At 51.0% G+C, this 18060-nt stretch overlaps 3 protein-coding genes and 3 non-coding genes across 17 annotated transcripts in view; all 6 read right to left on the reverse strand.

The window, feature by feature from the left end:
- The window catches only part of DYM (dymeclin), a 206531-nt gene extending 206105 nt beyond the window's left edge, over positions 1-426 (reverse strand). For 5 of the 9 annotated variants that reach the window (XM_066988520.1, XM_048079763.2, XM_066988519.1 and 2 more), the window contains exon 1: positions 198-328. The gene's annotated coding sequence lies outside the window, so the exon portion shown is untranslated. The other 4 variants (XM_048079759.2, XM_048079753.2, XM_048079754.2 and 1 more) reach the window with 4 other exon arrangements.
- Positions 427-3920: 3494 nt separating this feature from the next.
- On the reverse strand, positions 3921-6749 carry CZH18orf32 (chromosome Z C18orf32 homolog). Of its 4 annotated transcripts, none has more exons than XM_048079768.2 (3): positions 6652-6749; positions 4715-4967; positions 3921-4114 (listed from the first exon to the last, which is right to left on the reverse strand). In XM_048079768.2, exons 2-3 carry the CDS (start codon positions 4940-4942, stop codon positions 4040-4042), a joined length of 303 nt encoding a protein of 100 aa, XP_047935725.2. In that variant the 5' UTR covers positions 4943-4967; positions 6652-6749; the 3' UTR covers positions 3921-4039. The 4 variants fall into 4 exon arrangements, with proteins under 4 accessions (XP_047935725.2, XP_047935723.2, XP_047935724.2 ...); XM_048079766.2 differs by having other exon boundaries at positions 6623-6730; XM_048079767.2 differs by having other exon boundaries at positions 4715-4970; positions 6623-6720.
- An 80-nt stretch (positions 6750-6829) lies between these two features.
- Positions 6830-10191, reverse strand: RPL17 (ribosomal protein L17). Its single transcript, XM_048079765.2, has 7 exons — positions 10123-10191; positions 9698-9750; positions 9569-9609; positions 8342-8476; positions 7988-8086; positions 7266-7457; positions 6830-6926 (listed from the first exon to the last, which is right to left on the reverse strand). Exons 2-7 carry the CDS (start codon positions 9735-9737, stop codon positions 6879-6881), a joined length of 555 nt encoding a protein of 184 aa, XP_047935722.1. The 5' UTR covers positions 9738-9750; positions 10123-10191; the 3' UTR covers positions 6830-6878.
- LOC125184840 (small nucleolar RNA SNORD58) lies at positions 7118-7191 on the reverse strand. Its single transcript, XR_007169342.2, has one exon. It is a non-coding gene; the product is annotated as a small nucleolar RNA SNORD58 (small nucleolar RNA).
- On the reverse strand, positions 7596-7662 carry LOC125184841 (small nucleolar RNA SNORD58). Its single transcript, XR_007169343.1, has one exon. It is a non-coding gene; the product is annotated as a small nucleolar RNA SNORD58 (small nucleolar RNA).
- LOC125184839 (small nucleolar RNA SNORD58) lies at positions 8187-8253 on the reverse strand. Its single transcript, XR_007169341.1, has one exon. It is a non-coding gene; the product is annotated as a small nucleolar RNA SNORD58 (small nucleolar RNA).
- Positions 10192-18060: the final 7869 nt, after the last annotated feature.

Below are 18060 nucleotides of genomic sequence, written 5' to 3' on the forward strand. Positions count from 1 at the left end.
TCAAGAAGCGTTCACTGTAGGAAATAAGAGCACTGTACCACTGCAGACAGCTCAGACCGCCACAAGTGCAGCCCAGCACCTTACCCTCAGCGCCGGCGATGCCAGGAGGCAGATTTGGGCACCGGGAGCCCCGCTACGCCCCGCGCTAAATATACCTGGGGAGATTCTGGTTATCAGGAACCCAGCACAAAACACACCTGGAGACGGAACGCAGCGGCGCTGGGCGCGAAGCCGAAAACACGAAGGGAACGAACGCGGCCCCCGGGCGGCCCCTCAGGGTCCCCTCAGGGTCCCCTCACGGTCGCGCGCCCCCCCCCCCGGCGCACGCGCGCACCCACCGCCGCCGCTCTCGGCCTTCCACGTCGCCACCGCCTCCCCGCCGCGCATGCGCGCGGGCCGACGAGGAGGGAGGGGGGAGACGGGCGCGGCGCGGGGCACGCCGGGAAATGTAGTTTTCGGCAGGGAGCTGCGGGGGCAGGGCCTGGAGGGCTGCAGACCCAATAAAATCAAAAGCGGTACAGAACCGCTCCCCACCAGTAATTTCTGCTGCCCCCAATAATTTCTGATGCTCCTTGGGTGGAGTTTACCGGGCCTATAAACACGTCCGAATAAAGCTCGCTTTGCACCACATCCACGGCAGCCTTTGGAGGCCGCTCGCGCCCCGCTTTTACCTCACAAAACCTCCTACGGTTGCACATTCAGGCCCTTAAGATGCTGAAAACTTAGCAAGATAAAGCTTTTCGAACTTTAGTTTACGCTTTTTGAACATATTTGGAATATCGTGGAGGTGCGCTTCACCGAATGGCGGAGGTCGGGAGGGAGCTCTGACTTCATCCAGTCCAGCCCCAAAATTAATTTTATTTAAGTCCTGAGCATCCAAGTACCTCCACGAACCACACAGAAGGCACCACGTCACACCTAGACCTCCCCATAGCAGAAAAAAAAATTAATGGCTGGTTTGAATTTAAGATTTTTTTCAGGTTATTTTCAAGCAAGTGGTTTGCAAGTGGATTTCCTGATCCATCCCCAACAGTATCTGAACCAGCCCAGACAGCCCTAGCACTGGAGACCTTAGAGCTAGATTTGCACAAGTGGTTTGGTGCCTGAAGTTGCCTAATTTGCTATTTTCTAAAAGTCTTCGGTGGAAATGAAGCTGATACCTCGCTTTACTAAATTCTGGTAGACATCCACCTGCTACCACAACGTGCCTAAATCCATTCGTAAATCTTGCTTCTACTGAATAAGACGCAGAACTTTTCTCAGTGAAATTTCCTTGATATTTGTACTCTCAGTTCAGAACCTCCTTCTTTTTTCTCTGCTTTTCTTAAATATAACTTTGCATCACAGCAGATGACCTCCTGCACCCTTGCCCAGCTTCAGGAAGTAAAAGCAGGCAGTTTGTTTCTTTCACCTGTTTTTCACATTATTTTTTTTTTGCTAAACTATTAACAGTGCAATAGGACTATCGACCTATTCGTGGAAAAGAATAGGAACAGATTTGCAACAGCCTTCCTGTCAAGACTTCTAGTGAATGCCTCATTCAGGCAAATTTTATGCTGTATATGGCTCACCTGCATTTAACTGCAGTTACTGGAAGTACAGAAACAACATGCCAGAAAGCACAAGCGGTGTGATTCCAACAAACAAGATGCATTTGCGTTATCTGCCTACTTTGCTTTTTGACAGGCCTTTTTGTACGTGTTTAAATACAGTGCTAAGCATAGAACTAAAAGCCTAGTTCCCACTGCAGTCTGATTTATTATACAGTTTATTTCCTGTATCAGCGATGCATTTGCTTGAGTACTCTCTCTAATAAATAACTCAAAGTAATTATGTACGCTTTATAAGCTGTTTGCATCCACTTACATTTATGGACGAAAGCAAACTGTAGCAGAGAGGCCTGCAAAGGCTGCTCTGGAGAGCTGAGATAGCAGCAATTTAAACTGGTGCCAATTCGAGTCCCACCTGAGATGAGTCTGCGCTTGGTGGTTCACACATCCTTCGTTTCCCGGCAAGCTGCCACCACGCAGCAAGGTCACGACATAAAGAAACCAGCACTAACGCTTGCTTTCTTTTTTTTGCCACAAGCATGGAGTAAGCTTCTGGCGTTTTCAAATGAGATGTTTCACCTCAAAATATCATTTCGCTAGGGAAAAAACAGGCAGCAGCATAAGGGAACAAGATGGAGCTCCTTAGTGCAAAATGTTAAAACGAGCCCAAGGACAGCTCTTGCTTTTCTTTGCCATGTTCACAGCTGCTAGAGGTGAGTATGTTACACAGTGTATCTGTGAGAAGTTACAGAAATGCAGTTAGTATTATCTTTTATTGCATGAATTATACCACCTGTGCATGCTCAGAGTAACAAAACCAGGTTTTAATATCACCAAGGGATACAGGTCTAGGAGAAAGCTCTATCTGTGAAACGCTGATCAGATGGCGGCTTATGTTCCAAGGGCGTTGCAAAAGCTGATTTCGCAGTAATACAAAATTCGCTCCCTTATAGGGTGGTTTATTAAGGGACAGAAAGCAGCATTAGGCGACATCTGACAAGGAATATTCTCTGAATCAACTCATTACAATGGAAATAGAGCAACAATGGTCCGATACCCAGCCGTGAACACTGCAGACCGATCCACACGGTTTCACAAAAACCGGGCAGCGGTAGGAAGCAATATTCCTCACCGGAGGCGTCTGACGGGCCTGTCAGGCAAATACTCTGAGCAATTCTTCGGTAGAAGAAAACACAGTTCAAGAACGAACCCGGACCCCGGTGTCAGTTCAAGGACAGCAAGTTGCCTCTCACCACTTTAGCGCACGGCCCTTTAACGTGTAACATCAGCCCCTAAACATTTACCAGCTCTTCTTGCTATCATAATACCCTCTAGATACCACCCTCTACGTACTATCCATGAAACATTTCTATAAAAAATAAGGTATGCCCATAGGACTACTTCTGGGAAGGTGATAAATCCTAAACAGCAATCCCAAATTGCTGGAATTTGGTTTTTGTTTTGTGTTTTTTTTTTTTTTTGTTGGTTTAATTATTAGTTTGGAATCATTTAGGGAGTCCTCTGGTCTGGCAGAGAGGACAAGGCAGGAATTGTTAGTTCTACTCCTACAAGGCACAGAGGCATCATTTTGGGATGCAATTCGGCACCAGAACACATCTTCCCAGGAGGAGGCATAGGTGGACTCGCTCAGTTCGCTTTGTTTACCGTGAAGTGAGCAGTTTTATGAACCCCTTCAGGCTGGGGACTGTCTACAGGTTTTCCTAAGAACAACTGTATGAAGCAACCAATTTTTAAATAAAAGCCTGCTTTATTATAATTCAAATTACACAAGCATGTTAAAAGAGATTTTAGTCCCTTTTTTTTGTTTTGTTTTTAAAACACAGACCTGCATCGTTTGAAAGCACTGCAACAGAATATAACGCAACAATTCTCCTGCATCACGCACCCGCCGATCCCTTTCAGGAAAGAAAGGCACAATGTTTAAAGGAAAAAAAAAAAAAGACTTAAAGTATCAAATCAAGACTTTTGGCTAAGTAAATTTTGCAGATAGTGCAACTCCTTTAGCTCATCCGCAAATTTCACACAGCAGTCTCTATTCCTCATAGCTTGACCGTAACGTTTACGCTGCCGCGATGCAATTAATAGTTCTCTAGCAAGGTCAAGAATAGCTTAGTTTTGAAGTGGAAGAATGAAATATTGCACTCGCAGTCCATGAAACTAAGAAGCAACACGTTTATCTTCCAAAGCTAGCTTAATCCGTAAACTATTTAACCTAATCATGCCCAACAGGTTATAGATGCAAAGTGGTTCCAAGGGAGGGAAATAAAGAATAATTTAACACAGTTTGCAAACATTTTAAATAAGAAATCCGCTAGCTGCCGTTTTAGTGGCAAAAGAGACCTTCTCCTGTACGTGATAAAGGGTTTTATTCAGCTGAAATGTGCAAAGGAGTGTCTCAAAGTGAGAGAAATATCAATCATCAGTTCATATTGGACACCAGGGAATGAAATCCTCATGAATGAATTCCTTTAATCTGTTTTCTTGTCAGAATTTTCTGTGGATCTCTTTGCAGCGATTCCATTTGCAACCCCGTTGCTTTCGAACTGCAAATAAAAGAGAGCACCGTTCAAACGAGACATCAAAACAAAGACCAGAACAGCGACATTTGGGGATGAAAATGACTTTCAGAAGCAAGGCCGGTGAAACCCCATGAAGAAATCTGCCCCAAAAACCAGAGTGATTGCGTTTCTTTATATCTACGTGTGATTATTTGGGGCTGAGGGCAGACACAACCCGTATATATCTCCGCATTTTGTTAGAAGAGATGGATAGTAAACGCACAACTTCAACACACTGAACATTTTCTCCCGTTACGAGTGGCGGAGCTAGCAGAACAGTTACTTTTACTGCTCAAATCCTTACTTCTCGGAAAGAACAGCCAGTTGTTCAATACGTCCGTGTATCTGCAAGCTTCTTCAGAAAACAGGTATGATTCCTGTCCTTCCAAGACTTCCCAGCAGCAGTCCTGGAGCAACTGCTATTTCTGGCTAGCTCAGTACCAATAGCTCCCTTTTATATGACTACTGCCACAAAAACTTCTCTAAAAACACCCAACTACCCGCTCTTTTGTGGTGCCCACCCCGCACTATTATCAGGTGCTCTACCTGGACTTTCCCTCCTTAGCTTAAAGGCATTAATCTTACTTTGTAAATTCCAGGCTCATCCTCCTTATCTCTTTCGCTGGCTGAAGGTGCCCGTGGATTCCCAGCACCGCCTCCTTGCCCTCGTTTCGCGGCTGTGGTTTCTTGCACGGCTTTCTTGGGCCACACGCGCTTAATGAAAGGTGCGATGACAGGATAGATGTAGGGCTCCAGAAATTTCTTGTAGACCCAGAGAAGGACCGGAATGACGATACAGGGAATGCACACCATGGCTTCCTCTTGTTCTGGGACAAAGCTGCTAGAAAAACAACTTCAGATTACAGTTTCTGTATGCAACGAGCTAAGAAAAAGTCTCACGAAAGGATTTTATTTATTGTTTAAGCAGAAAAGATTCTTTAACAATAGATCTTTGAAGTTTCAAAAACGCTGCCATTATTCCTTGAGAACAGCTGCACGTTCCAATGTTATAAAGTCCTCGGGAACAATAAGGCCAAGATTCCTGGCATCTTAACAAAAAAGAACAAGGTTTGCTACTAACTCATCACCCCTACAGCTGGAAGTTTGAAAGACATTCAGAAAATCAAAGTTTTTTCTTAAACCAAACTAAAAAAAATGTAAGCAGTGATCTGAAGATACTAGCCCAGTTCTCCCACCCGGATCCTCCCAGATCTCCCACCAATCCAGTAATAACTAGCCAAACTATCAGAAAATCAATCCTTCCCTTTCTCTCAAACCCTGGAAGTAATTTTCGAAAACAGCGCCTCGAGGTCTGCGATGAAAAAAGCAGAAAAGCAAAGTACAGGCAGGGAAAGGTGCAACGGGGAGAGGGAGCACTTAAATAGGACCAGAACTGTCCCTTTCAGTGGCGATGACCTATTAGATGTGCGAAGCCCCGCTGCACGTTTGCCCTTCACATTCTCCCTTTCTAGGCCACCCACATCTGAATTCTTACATTAAGACATAAAATAAAAGGGAAAAATCTGCGGAGAGGGAAAGGGCAGATCCTCTTTTGGGATCCTCGCTTTGCTCTTCCCAAACTGCCCTAGCCAAGCGTAGCCCCACGCCCTGGGAACATCAGTTCCAGTTGACTGCTTCCAAGCGGAGTTTTTGCCTCTTCAGATGTAGTTTTACAGGAGCCGAGTCTCCAAAGGCAGAACGCAACCTTGAGAAAATAGGAACGAGGTAAACCATGAAAGCCCTTTGAAAAGATTTATGCGCTCTCTCTTCTAGAACTTCCTAGATGTTAAATCTTCTGTGAGATGCTGAGGATTCAGCCACTAGCTGAAGAACAGGCGGGGGGGAATCAACAGTGGCTGCCTCTCCAAGACTGAGAGTCTGTGCAGCCACTGTGTACCATGCGTCCAAGCTAAAAAATAAGTCCCACCTCTGCCAGATACAGAAGAAAGTTCTGGTGTTTCAGTTCCAGCGGCTAACGTATTGAAACATTTTTTCCCCCAACCTTCTCTGTGATGCCGTTGTGCTGTTGGCAGGGTTAATTTTTAGGAAAAAAGAATACCAGAAGGGCAAACGGTGAGATGTCAATAGCAGGCTTTGCTCCTTTGTGATACAGGCTTTTGTTTCTCCGCAAACCACCCCACGTTCGAGTCAGCGCAGAGAACAAGCGTGACACTGCAACTACAAGCACGTTCGCTCTTTTTTGTTCCCCGCGTTTGATTTGCTGGGTTGTCACCCATTTTTACGCAAACACAAAAAAGGCCGGGTACACGAAGGGCTCCATTGACCCCCTTAAGGCCGAACCGGCCCAGCCCGGTTACCTCACGCGGCCCATCCATCCCCGCGGTGTTTCCTTCCCCTAGGCCAGCCCCCGGCCGCCGTTACACGGCCGAGCCCCGGCTCCCGCTGCCTTTAACCCCCTCCCCTCTCCCCAGGCCCTGCAGAGGGACGGCGGCGCGGAGGCTCGCCCGACAAACCGCCCCCGCCCCCCCTCACCTCAGACCGCAGCTCCCCCCCGTCCTCACCGCGCCGCGCCGCCCTCCCTACTGCCGCCGCACCGGAAGCGGCCCCCGCACTTCCGGCGGACGCGCCTCGCCCGCCCCGCCCAATAGGAGGCGCCGCGCGCGTCACGTGCCCCGGGCGTGGCGTCACGGCGGCGTGGCGTCACGCAGGTGACGTCATAGGCACAGACAGGACACGGGATGGGTGCGAGCAGAGCTTTATTTGGGGTCCGGGGGGGGGGGTGGGAGGGCTACTCCCGGGCCATCAGCTTCTGCTTCTTCAGCTTCTTCTGCGAGATCTGCAACGGCAACGAGCAAGGGTCAGCGGCGTTGCCTCCCCAGCCCCCCGCGGGCATCATTTTACCAATTCCCGCCATCGTTTGGGGCCTCCTCGCGCCGCGCCCCTACAGGGAAACGTCCCCGTCCCCCCAACCCCAAAACCAGGCACACACCCCTCGCTTCTCGTCCGAATCTTGGGATCGATACCGAGGTTGCTCAGAATTCGTGTCATTTTTTTTTTTCACGGGTATTCCAAAGGTGTCCTAAGGTAAGTCCTCACAGCAACCCTCCTGTCCCAAAAACACCTCGTCACCCGATTCGGGGTCCTGAACGCCAGCAGGGAACGCGCCCCTTGTTACCTTTTTCTTCTGAGCCACCTCTTCTTCCGGCTTGGGGACGATCTGCTCCTTCTCGGTGAGGATCATCTCGATGTGGCAGGGGGAGCTCATGTAGGGGTTGATCCTCCCGTGAGCTCTGTAGGTGCGCCGGCGCATTTTGGGAGCCTTGTTCACCTGGATGTGCTCGATCACCAGGGAATCCACATCGAGTCCCTGCGCGGGGGGAACAAAAACAAGGTGCCGCGACTTGATTCGCTCCGCAACTAACTTCTGCGGCAGAACCGTGACACCGCAAGTCAGGGAAGCGCAGGGCTATCCCCCCGCGTGTCACGGCCAAGTTACATCGCGCTGATGGCTCAGCAAGAAACGATTATTTCACGGTCATTCCAAAGGTGTCCTAAGATCGTCATCACCGCCATCAGAATCGCCAAAGAAAGCGCTGAGTGTGCTGCAAAACTACAGACTGAGCAGGAGCCCACGGATCGCGCTTTCGGGGGATTTTAGGAGCTTGCTCCCCCACCACGCACACTCCCAATAGTTGACAGCCATCCACCTGTGAAAAACTAACTCCTTTTTACCTCAAAAAAAACGCACGCAGCGGAATTCAACCAGCAAACCAAACCCTCTAGGCCCCGCTTTCAACCACAAAGCGAGTCCTTTGGACTTCTGAGCACCGAGTTCAGGTGCACGAACACGCACAGCCACACGAACAAGGCACGTTTAATAACATCTGCTCGGCCCACCTTGAGCTCAGCATTGCTCTCTGCGTTTTTGAGCATGTGCAGCAGGAACTCCGCGCTTTTCTTGGGCCAGCGTCCCTGTGTCCAGCCCCACTGCTTGGCCTGTAAGAAAAAAAAAAAAAGAGAAGCAGTTTTGTCCCAGTACGACACAACTTGCCCTTTTACATGATATTAGTTTGTCATTACGTGTCCTTTCACTTCGATCGCTCAGAAAACTGATTTCTTTTCACGTTGAATCCAAAGGTGTCCTAAGAAAGTCATCACCGCAATCGAAGCGAACGGTTCTACACCTCGCACAAGAGCGAGCTGAAATAATTAAGATCAACGCCCTCGCCACGTTTCCATCCCAGCCCTCACCTGGGCGCATCTACCAACTCCTCCGTTGTAGCGACGGAAGGGCACGCACTGCTTCTTCAGGGTCACGTCCTTCAGGTACTTGGTGGCCTTGCGGATGTGCATGCCCTTGATGGCCTGGGCAGTCTCGCGAGTGTTCTAGCAAGAAAAATAAAAACACACGGTGAAAGCTCCTCTTAACACTTCTTTCCGCGTTACAACGGGAGTAAAAGCACTGGATTTTCACCTTTCTTCTCCTTTCTCCAAGGAAAGAGGCAATCATACTCTTTTTTACTACAAGCTCAGTTCAAAAGAAGCCACCAAAAAAAGTACAATCAGCAACTTTTTTTTTTTTGCTACCTACAATTCTTAGTCCGACCCCCATTACTGAGTTCACAGCTCTGTGATGCCTTTATTGTTTTTTTTCACCCAGAGCTTTCCAACCAGCAAATCTAAAATTGAGGATTTACACTTATCATAGCTCCCTCTTTGGCCACTAACCCAAAAAGCGGAAGCCTGAATGATTAAATTCCTGTCAAGATATCCAATATGGCACCTCACAGGTAAACACAAGCTATACAAACAAGCTACAAAATTTAATGTCTGTGTAAAGGGATTAAAAAAAGAGGGAATGAAAAGCATCAACAAGAAAAATCAACGATAAGTTATTGGTGCTTAAGTTACTTCTTAATTTTTGCACTTAATATACGATTACAATAGAAGAACAAACCAAATTAAATGAAAGCTCTTTTCACCTGCACTATCTAACGTTCAGCAGAAAAGCATGTTCTCAGCTTCGTTTCCATGATTAACCCAAATTACTCTTATATTCACTGCTGCACCTAGGGGTTTTCCAGAGCAACGTATGAACCCGTATCACTATTCATGCCGAACGCTTGCTGCCATACTTCTCGACCACTAAAATGACAGGATTAGCAGGGAGATCCTTCCCAACATCGAAGCAGGCAGTGAGAAAAAGGAAACAAATCCCTAGTTCTAGTCTTAATTCCTCCTGCTAACTTCCCTCCAACTACCTCTTTCCTTTTCTATTAGCTCTATTAGGCAGCAAACTAAGACAAGACCACCTTATTTTCCTGTTCCTGCGGATAAAGGTCATTATGAGCAGCTTGAGCACACGCAGGCCGTAACCTACACCACCCCACTTCATAAACTACAGAATAACACGGGAAAATAAAGGTCATCTCCTTCCAAAACCCAGCTTGGGTTTCCCACCACGCGCAGGCCACGTACCTTGAAGTGCACTCGCAGGTTGGAGCCCCTGGACTTGCATGCTGCGGAGAGAAGAGACCAACTTCTGAAGTGAAAAAGCGAACGATTTCAGGGAGTAATACGGCAACAAGAGATCAGAGAACAACTCACACTTCGTGGGGTTCTCCGGATCCAGCGAGTAGCGGACCATTTTGGGAGCTCAACTGCGGGGAAGCAGGGAGAGAAATCATACTGGGTTTCTAACACAGACAAGCAGAAAACAGACCGCTTTCCTCACAACCGACGGCTAGCTGACAAAGCCCCTCAGAGATAGATTTTCTTTCCACAATTAAATCCAAACGTGTCCCCCCCTTCCCCCCCCCCCCCCCGCCCCGCAGCCTCACGGCCCGCTCCCCCCTCACAGCCCCGGCACCTCCGCGCTCCGCCATCTGCGGCGCCAGCGCCGCAAACGCCGATGGCAGCCAGCGGGCCGAGGCGCCCCCGCGGCCCCTCATGGCCTCCCCGGGCTGCCCGTGGCCGGGACGGGGCCGGATGGAGGCGGATGGCGGCGGATGACGAGCCCACGGCGTCCTCACCTCAGGGCGGCGGCGGGGAAGAGGAAGGGCGGCGCCTGGCGGGGGGCGGGGAGGGCCGCGGGGCCGCTCTCGCGAGACAACGCGCGGGGTCTCGCAGGTCTATCGTGGGCATGGGCTTTGTCGCGACAGGGCTCCGCGCCACCCAAAAACCAGACCCTGGGTCTGAGAGCGGTGTCCAAACGCTGCTTGAGCTCCCTGGGGAGCCTGGCCCAGTGCCCGGGCACCTCTGGGTGCAGAGCCTCGCCCTGGCGCCCAGCCTGACCCTCCCCTGCCCCAGCTGTGAGGGTTCAAGTCGTGGTTTTGCGCTGAAAAATTCCGCCCTTCGCGCATATCCAGAAGCGATCGTGCGGGCATAACAGTGGGGAGGGTGTTAAGCAGTTAAAGGGGAGGTCCCACTGTCCCACAAAAAGGAGGATAGCTGAGAAAAACAGGACGAGCGGTGTGAAATCAGTAAAAACAAAAAATCACGGGCCCTCTAGTCATGACAGAAGAAGGGAAGAAAAAAAAGGGGGAGAAAGTAATGGTTAGCCAAAAAAAGGGGGGGGGGGGGAAGTAAAGCCAAATTGTACATATTTGGGCCCCTCAGTACAATAAGGACATTGAGGTCCTGAAGCATGTCCAGAGAAGGGCTGTGAAGCTGGTGAAGGGTCTGGAGCACAAGTCCTGTGAGGAGCAGCTGAGGGACCTGGGGTTGTTTGGTCTGGAGAAGAGGAGGAGGCTCAGGGCAGACCTTATTGCTCTGTGCAGCTACCTGAAAGGAAGGGGTCGGCCTCTTCTCACCCAAAACTAGCGATAGGACCAGAGGGAATGGCCTCAAGTTGCGCCAGGGGAGGTTCGGGTTGGAAATGAGGAGACATTTCTGTCAGAAAGAGTAGTCAGGCGTTGGGACGGGTTGCCCAGGGAGGTGGTGGCGTCACCATCCCTGGGGGTGTTCAAGGAGAGGTTGGACGTGGTGCTTAGGGACATGGTTCAGTGGGTGACATTAGTAGTAGGGTGATGGTTGGACCAGATGTTCTTGGAGGTCTTTTCCAACCCTAATGATCCTAGGATTCTACACCCAGGGTTGCCCTGTTTCAGGAAGCGTGCAGGTCCTTTGCCTATTGTGGGGCAAGTGACACCCAAGGGCCACTCGTGGCTGCACAGCCCCATGTCTTAGCCTGAGATGTAAAAATAAAATGTTTCTGTGCATAAATGATCGTGCCCGTGTCTATGTGGGTACGTGCACCCAGGCATGGACCTGTTACGGGCTGCCCCCGGCTGGAAGCACGGTTCCACAAAATGGCGCCAGGCCCAGCGCCCTGAGGTGCTTCAGGGCAACCCAGGTGCTGCACCTGAGGGTGACAGGGAGGTGGCCCCTGCACTCCGTGCCCTGGCCATGGCGGGCTTGTCCCACCCCTTGTAAAATCACCTACCGGCGAACAGAGAGAGAGAACAAACTTGCCCCAGGGAAGGGGCATGGAGAGCAGTGCCTCAGCTGGGCTCAGCACCCAAAATCAGCGGGTGTTAAAATGAAAGGCTCATTTTCAGGGCAGGGGCTAAATCCCCTCGGTCCGCCTGTACCATGTTTGGGTAATTCCTACTGTCCTTAACCCTCTTTCACTTCTGGGAGCTTCTGCTACCTCCTGCCAGTGCCTTTGCCCCATAAGCAGGACAACAAGAAGAGGGCGAGATGGGACGCATGGAGAGGCAGTGCAGGAGGTAAAATGGAGGATCTTGAGTTTCACTCATCACCTCAGCGTTATATTTAGGGGCGAGAGGCACCACATTCACCTTCATGCCATGGGGTTAACTGCCTCTGTTGTAGGGTTTGGCGCTCGAGCCATGCTGGCCAACAAGTGGCTTTTGTTTCTTTACTCGGTTAACACAGGTGGACTGGAGAGTCTTTGCGGTCTAGGCTGGGCCTTGCAGAGGCCACCACATAGTGGAGACTGTCTCCAAGTAGATTTGTTGCCAAAGACATCTCTTAAATGCAAGGTGTGATTAAACCCAATGGCTAATTAGGCCACATCGATTGTTTACATCACTACATTCGCACCAGATTTGCGACTGAAGGAATTACAAAATTGCCCTGGCAGGTTCCTTGCTAAGCAGGGAAGACATCTGTTTTATTCAGGAAAGCAAAGCCTGGTCAGCTGAGCAAAGAAAGACACAGTCAAACCGATTTTTCTAACCCTCAGGCTAAGGCCAGGGTTGGTAGATCAATTCGGTGAGGCTGAAGCAAGTCTAAGTGCTGCAGCTAGATGGCAGGCTAGGATGAGAATAGAGAGCAGGGACACCACATAGCATAAAAGAAAAAAAAAAAAAGAGATTAAGACTCATATTTATGAATCACAACTGGTATTTACAGCAGCATTATAAAAAAGTAAAATATATATTTTTTAAATCGAACCTTTATGTGTTAATAGAAAATGTGTTTCTTATTTTAGGTTGTGTTTGAAACTAGAACTGCTCGGGAAGTTGACCAAACCGCTTTTCAGTGAAACGAAAACATCTCCTGAAAGCGGTACCCAGCTACAGCAAAATGCTTAGTAAGAAAAGTTTGATGGAAGAAGGGAAAAAAACATCGATCTGCTGTCCAGGCACCTCCCTGGTGTGAGAGAGGTCCGGGTTAAACGCTGTTTAGATTAAGCAGGCAGAGCAAGAGCCTACTGCCCATGTGAATGCTCAGACCACTGGGATATTTTCAGATCTCTTCTTTAGCGCTAATAAACTCCAAAGCTTTGAGGCTAGGATTTCGCCCAGATGGGATGCGGAAAATATTTGAACTATCACAAATATTTACACGGATGGGAAACGTAGAGCTGTAATTTTAACTGCAGTTCCCCGTTCACCTGCCTTAAAAGGTTCGTTTTACTTTGCTGTCGAGGAGATGCTTCCTGCATCTTCTCTTACAGCTGCAACGTCTCCGAGTAACTTGGTAAGCACCGACCTCAAAGCTGGGAACCTCGCAGCACTGCTGGGGTATGGGCAGATATTATTTCTTCGGTTTATGTGTGAGATTCCTGTGAAGACAAAGATTTAGAAGCCCATTTAGAAGCCACGCAGCAGGTCAGTACACACACCAACCTCAGCGCAGTGGCGATGTGAAGGAAGATCAGCATTGTCCAAATACACACGCGACAGCCTTTCTAAGCCAAGTATTACTAGAGAAAAACAGACTCATGACTTTGAGGAACAATAAAAATGGAAGAAGACATCTCAGAGACGAGTTTCGACACTTCCTTAGTGTCTCGGTTTCCTTTTCTGTGGAAGAAAAATGGTAGTGTTTCCAGGAGCACTAAGTGTCCAGATGTGATAAACAAAAACTAGCAAAAAGTGAGGTCCTCAAGCACTGCCAGGGCCTTCCCCGCCATCCTGTGGGAATCTCCGCTCACAGCCGGCACGAGTGCAACTCTCCTCCGTCATTACTTCTGCTCTCCATGGGGAAGGAAACCAGCATTTCCATGGGAAGCACCTTTACAGGCAGCTTCTCAGCAGCAGAGCGCAGGAGCAATGGGCCACCCAGAGAAAGCCGGAAGGGAGATGAGAAAAATAAGCAGCTGGCGCATGACGGGAATCATCCCGGGGTCATTCATCGATCGAATCCAAAGCAAACAGGGCACGTTTTCTGTCACTTACGCTTTCTGTTTCCCCAGGATGTAACTGTTCACGATCGGGGCTGCTGAGGGCTTGCGGCGGTGGCAGCGCAGAGGTAGGAACCTCGGCAAGGGGCATCAGGAAATGAGGTGCATGCTTTCTTCTTCGTCGGGAGGTTGACAGCTGCTCACAGAGGCAGCCTAGCAGATAGCTAGCGCTGAGATCAGGACTGAGGCAGCTGAGCGCGTGTCCTCAGAGAGAGCTTTTGGATCCTAAGCAGAAAGGTTTTGGCACCTAAGTCCAAAATCGTGTTCCTTGAAACTCCTGCATGAGGGGCAGCTGTCTCCTGATCCTCCTGGAATCCAAACTCTGTAGGATTTAGCCTTAAACTCCCCTGGTGCCATCCCTCTTGGCTCTCCTGCCCGTACCGCCCAGCCCTGGTGACTCAGCGTTGCGCTGCGTACGCCCGACTTCGCTCAGCAGACGTCGAAATAAAGATCCAACTGTTCAGCTCCTTCACGTTTGGGAGCTCCTGGTGGTCACATCCTCCTGGGAAGGCGGTGGCGTGGTGGCCACGGCGTGCTCCCGGGACGCGAGACCCACTTTTGCTTTCCTTCCCTTGAGAGGATTCAAAGCCACGTCCTAACCGCGAGGCTCTTCTGGGGCAAAGATGTTCCCACCCTTCGTGCTGCGGGTTTTCTCCTGAGCAGCACGCAGCCTGCATGGGGGCAGCAGTTCCTAAATTACTGATTTCAGCCCAGGAGGGGCTGCGCTAAAATCCCTCTGACGGATAGCTCCGGCGGGGCTCGTTGGCCGAGCTGAACTCTGGCTCTCAAAAACCCACCACGTGCCTGCTGTGCTACAGGAGGGATTTCTGACCCGCTCCTCACACAGGAAAGGAAGCTAATTCCTCAGACTTGCCGTAGCTCTCTTGGCGTTTATCTTACAGCCGCAGCTTGCGGAGCCCGAGGGTTACGCGGGGATAAGAACCGCCGTTCGCAAAAAATCGCATGCGAACGGGTTGCTTGCCCTAACGGTTAAGCAGGAAAACCTGAAGACAGAAAGCACCCAATACCGATTTGAAATGGAAACCTGCTTGAACGCTGGAGCTGGAAGCTGCTGAAGGCTTTGCAGCCTTCCCACAGCTGCCTGCACCTTCTCCCTGAGCTCCTGAGATATTAAAGAAGAGACGTGATGCTTCTGGAGGGGGCTAAAAGTCCCTCGCTTTCAAATCAAATCCATAATACGCCTTATACACATGTGTGTCGAAATATATATATGAAATACGTATTGTATAATAAATGTAAGTTAAATATAATTATATATTCACGTGTTTTTATATGTATGTGCGTGTTTTAACGTACAGCTATGTATGTGTATGAATCCTCACGTATCATCTGAAACACGGGAATGGCTGGAATGCTTTTGCTTCCCCGTGAGTGCTCCTAAGGGGAGGTCCTTTACAAGGACAGGTGAGCTCCGCCGTCTGTTTCTGTTGCGCGCGTCCTGTCCCCAAGTCCAGGGTGAGGAAACAGCCCCCGGAGCGCGGCGTCACGACGGCTGAGCTCCTGTCCCGACCGTCACCGCTGCTGAGGGGTGACGCAGCGGCACAGCACCTTCCCCGCGCTGCTGGGGACCAGCCAGGAACCCCGGGCGAGACAAAAAGGAAACAGCGAGAGGTGAGGCCGTAACACTCAACGATCGTTGGCGTGTTATCCAAGAGCGACGGGTTCATCCACCCCCCCCCCCCCGCGCGCCCAGATAGGAGGCAATCGCCGGTAAAACAAACCTCCCGTGCGATTGAATAACCTTGTAGCCGAAGTCGGTGTTTATCCGATGCATCCCCTGCCGGCAAAGCATTTACGCAGGTTGTGCAGGTCTGTGACTGCGCGTTCCTGGCTTTCGGTGCCGGAAAGGGGATCACCGGCCAATCTCCTCGATGAGAAAGGCAGTAAATAAAGACCTCGCGGAAGCGCTCGGTCAGAAACGCCGTCTGGGATAAATTAAAACCCGGTCCTGCGTTTGCCTGTCTGGCTCATAACCGAGAAATACCGCTTTAAACATCTTTATTTTTTTTTGTTCGTTAACCAAAATCAGCAACGTCGCCCGTGATCTGTGCCCATAGTTAAGGCACAAATTAAAATGCGGGGATATGTTTGAACGTAAGATTAAAAAAAAAACACCCTCTAGACCATCTCCATTGACCCGTTCCAACCTCACCTTTTCTGGTGATGTGTGAATCCTGTCCAACACTTCTAAAGCCAAACAAGCTTTGTGCTGCGCGGCAGCCTCAAACTCCAGCCGCTCGTTCCATCTCCTAAGCAAAACCTCCTCCGTTATTCCTTCCTAGCTCCTTCCTGCAGCTACCTCGTTCAAGAGCTCCTCTGGGGTCTCTTCTTCGCCAGCCCTGCGGCCCTCTCCGGTCCGAAGCTCGTGGAGATCTGCTCAAGCCCCCGAGAAGCCAGCTTGGATGACGCCTACGAACCTCCGCAGCGGTTTCAGCCAGCGGGCAGGTTTCTGCTCGTGGCATCACAAACAGCCGCGGCCCTGAACGTCTGTTCCTTTCTTCCAAAACCCCGCTGATGCCTGGTGCAACCCCTCCAGCCTCTTCGCTTATCACGCGGCTGTTTTTTCCCGCGTTCGTTCCTTCGCCTTCCTGTCGGCCGAGATTCTCCCCGCCTTTCCGCCCTGCCGCCTGCAGCGTCTTCCTCTCCACAACACTCAGGCTTCGATCCTAAATGTCACCTCGGAAGTCGGCCCTCCCTCTTCCAGTCACCCCCCTTCCCTTTTGCGACGGCCCTGCCGCAAGCCCCCTCGGTCAACCCTTCCCCTACCCGTCCCGCGCTTACTAATCCCCCGGAGCTGAGCTGCCCTCCCCCTGGCTCCAGCCTCTCCTCTCCCCCTTCCCAAACTCGGCCTTTTCCAAGCCGGCACGGCCCCGTCACATGCCGGTGCTCGCGGAGGTCACACGATGGGTAGGGACCCGCGGGGCAAGGCTGCGGCGGCGCCTGCTGAGCGGGGGCCCCGCTAGGTAAGCCCACCTCTGGCTGCCACCGTCCCACCGCCCTCGGCCACCCCGTAACTCGATCGGGTGCTGGAGGGGAAGCGATGCCGGCCGCGCGGCCCTGCGGCGGCGTTGGGGTGCGGGGAAGGGGCACCAGGAGGCGATCGTATGGGGTGAGATGTGCCCATAGCCCAGCCCAGGCAGCTCTGCTCTCACCGCTTCCCTTCTTGCCTGTCCGGGCTCTGCTCGCAGCCCCGGGGGCTGTTTCAGGCTCACGCGGCCTCTCCCTGCTCTCCCCCACACCAAAAACCCCTCCTCGCTTTGCCAAGCACATAACGGGTACAGAAAAGCCCTCGTGTTTTCCCACACCGTGACCTCGCTCCGTCTGCCCGTCTGTCCTTGGACTGGCGTGAATCGCCTGCGCGTCCCAGGCAGGAACGCAAATACGACGTACTAAGAAATGTCCCGAGCTCTTCTTAATTAATAAGCTTAATAAGCTCTTCCTAATAAGACCCACACGCTTGGCAAACGCAATAAAAGTTAGGTTATAAGGGGGGGTAAACGGCCAGAGGGTGAAACGAGCCCTGCGGGGGACCGGAGTGCTCGGGGACGTCTCCTCCTCTCCCATGCTCCTACGGCAGACGCTGGGAACACGGGAAAAACATCCTTAATTTTCATCGAGACGCTGAGGGGGTGAGACTGGGATCGGGGGCGGGCTAGCTGCCGGTTTCTCCCAGGAAAATATGGAAGTCGACGAAAAACGAAGCGAATAACCTTGTCGGCGTGAGAAAAGCTACCAGCCGAGGTAAGCAGGAGGCTCGCTGCGTCTCCAAGGCTAGCTCGAGGCTCTCCCCTGGCTCGGGAAGATCTCGGTGCTGCTGGCTGCTCAAACCTGGGAGGGCAAAAGCCTCAAGGAGCAGAACGCAAAGCAGGGCGCGGAGAACTAAACGATGACCTGACCTTGACGATAGGCACCGGCGTCTTGTGCTGCTTCGTCTTGTGCTGCTTCATCTTGTGCTGCTTCGTCTTGTGCTGCTTCGTCTTGTGCTGCTTCGTCTTGTGCTGCTTCGTCTTGTGCTGCTTCATCTTGTGCTGCTTCGTCTTGTGCCCCAAAGTGTTTGCCACGCTTTCTGGAAAACAGAAGACAGCGCCTAAAGCCTGAGTTTGCGGGTTGAAACACCGGAACGAACACTGTTGGTTTCCACGGAGCTTTACTGAACTAAATAGCAAATTATGATTATTTTTAATAACTCCTTCTCTTTCTTGTAGGGGAAGCTGAGCGGCGCGGTCAGGGTTCCCTCATTTCGGTGCCCATTCGGATTTACAGGACCGGTTTTGAAAGCCTGTGCGCCGCTGGG

The sequence above is a fragment of the Anser cygnoides genome, chromosome Z (assembly GCF_040182565.1).
Source record: "Anser cygnoides isolate HZ-2024a breed goose chromosome Z, Taihu_goose_T2T_genome, whole genome shotgun sequence".
NCBI lineage: Eukaryota > Metazoa > Chordata > Aves > Anseriformes > Anatidae > Anser > Anser cygnoides.

What these genes read in the sequence shown, in the direction of transcription:
- CZH18orf32 (XM_048079768.2), bottom strand. Translation starts at nt 4,942, where the DNA reads ATGGTGTGCATTCCCTGTATCGTCATTCCGGTCCTTCTCTGGGTCTAC. An exon ending in ATGAGCCTGGAATTTACAAA is followed by an intron (nt 4,115 to 4,714) that starts GTAAGATTAATG and finishes TTTTATTTGCAG; the next exon opens with TTCGAAAGCAACGGGGTTGC.
- RPL17 (XM_048079765.2), bottom strand. Translation starts at nt 9,737, where the DNA reads ATGGTCCGCTACTCGCTGGATCCGGAGAACCCCACGAAGT. An exon ending in TCCGGAGAACCCCACGAAGT is followed by an intron (nt 9,610 to 9,697) that starts GTGAGTTGTTCT and finishes TTCTCTCCGCAG; the next exon opens with CATGCAAGTCCAGGGGCTCC. An exon ending in AGAGCAATGCTGAGCTCAAG is followed by an intron (nt 7,458 to 7,987) that starts GTGGGCCGAGCA and finishes CCCCCCGCGCAG; the next exon opens with GGACTCGATGTGGATTCCCT.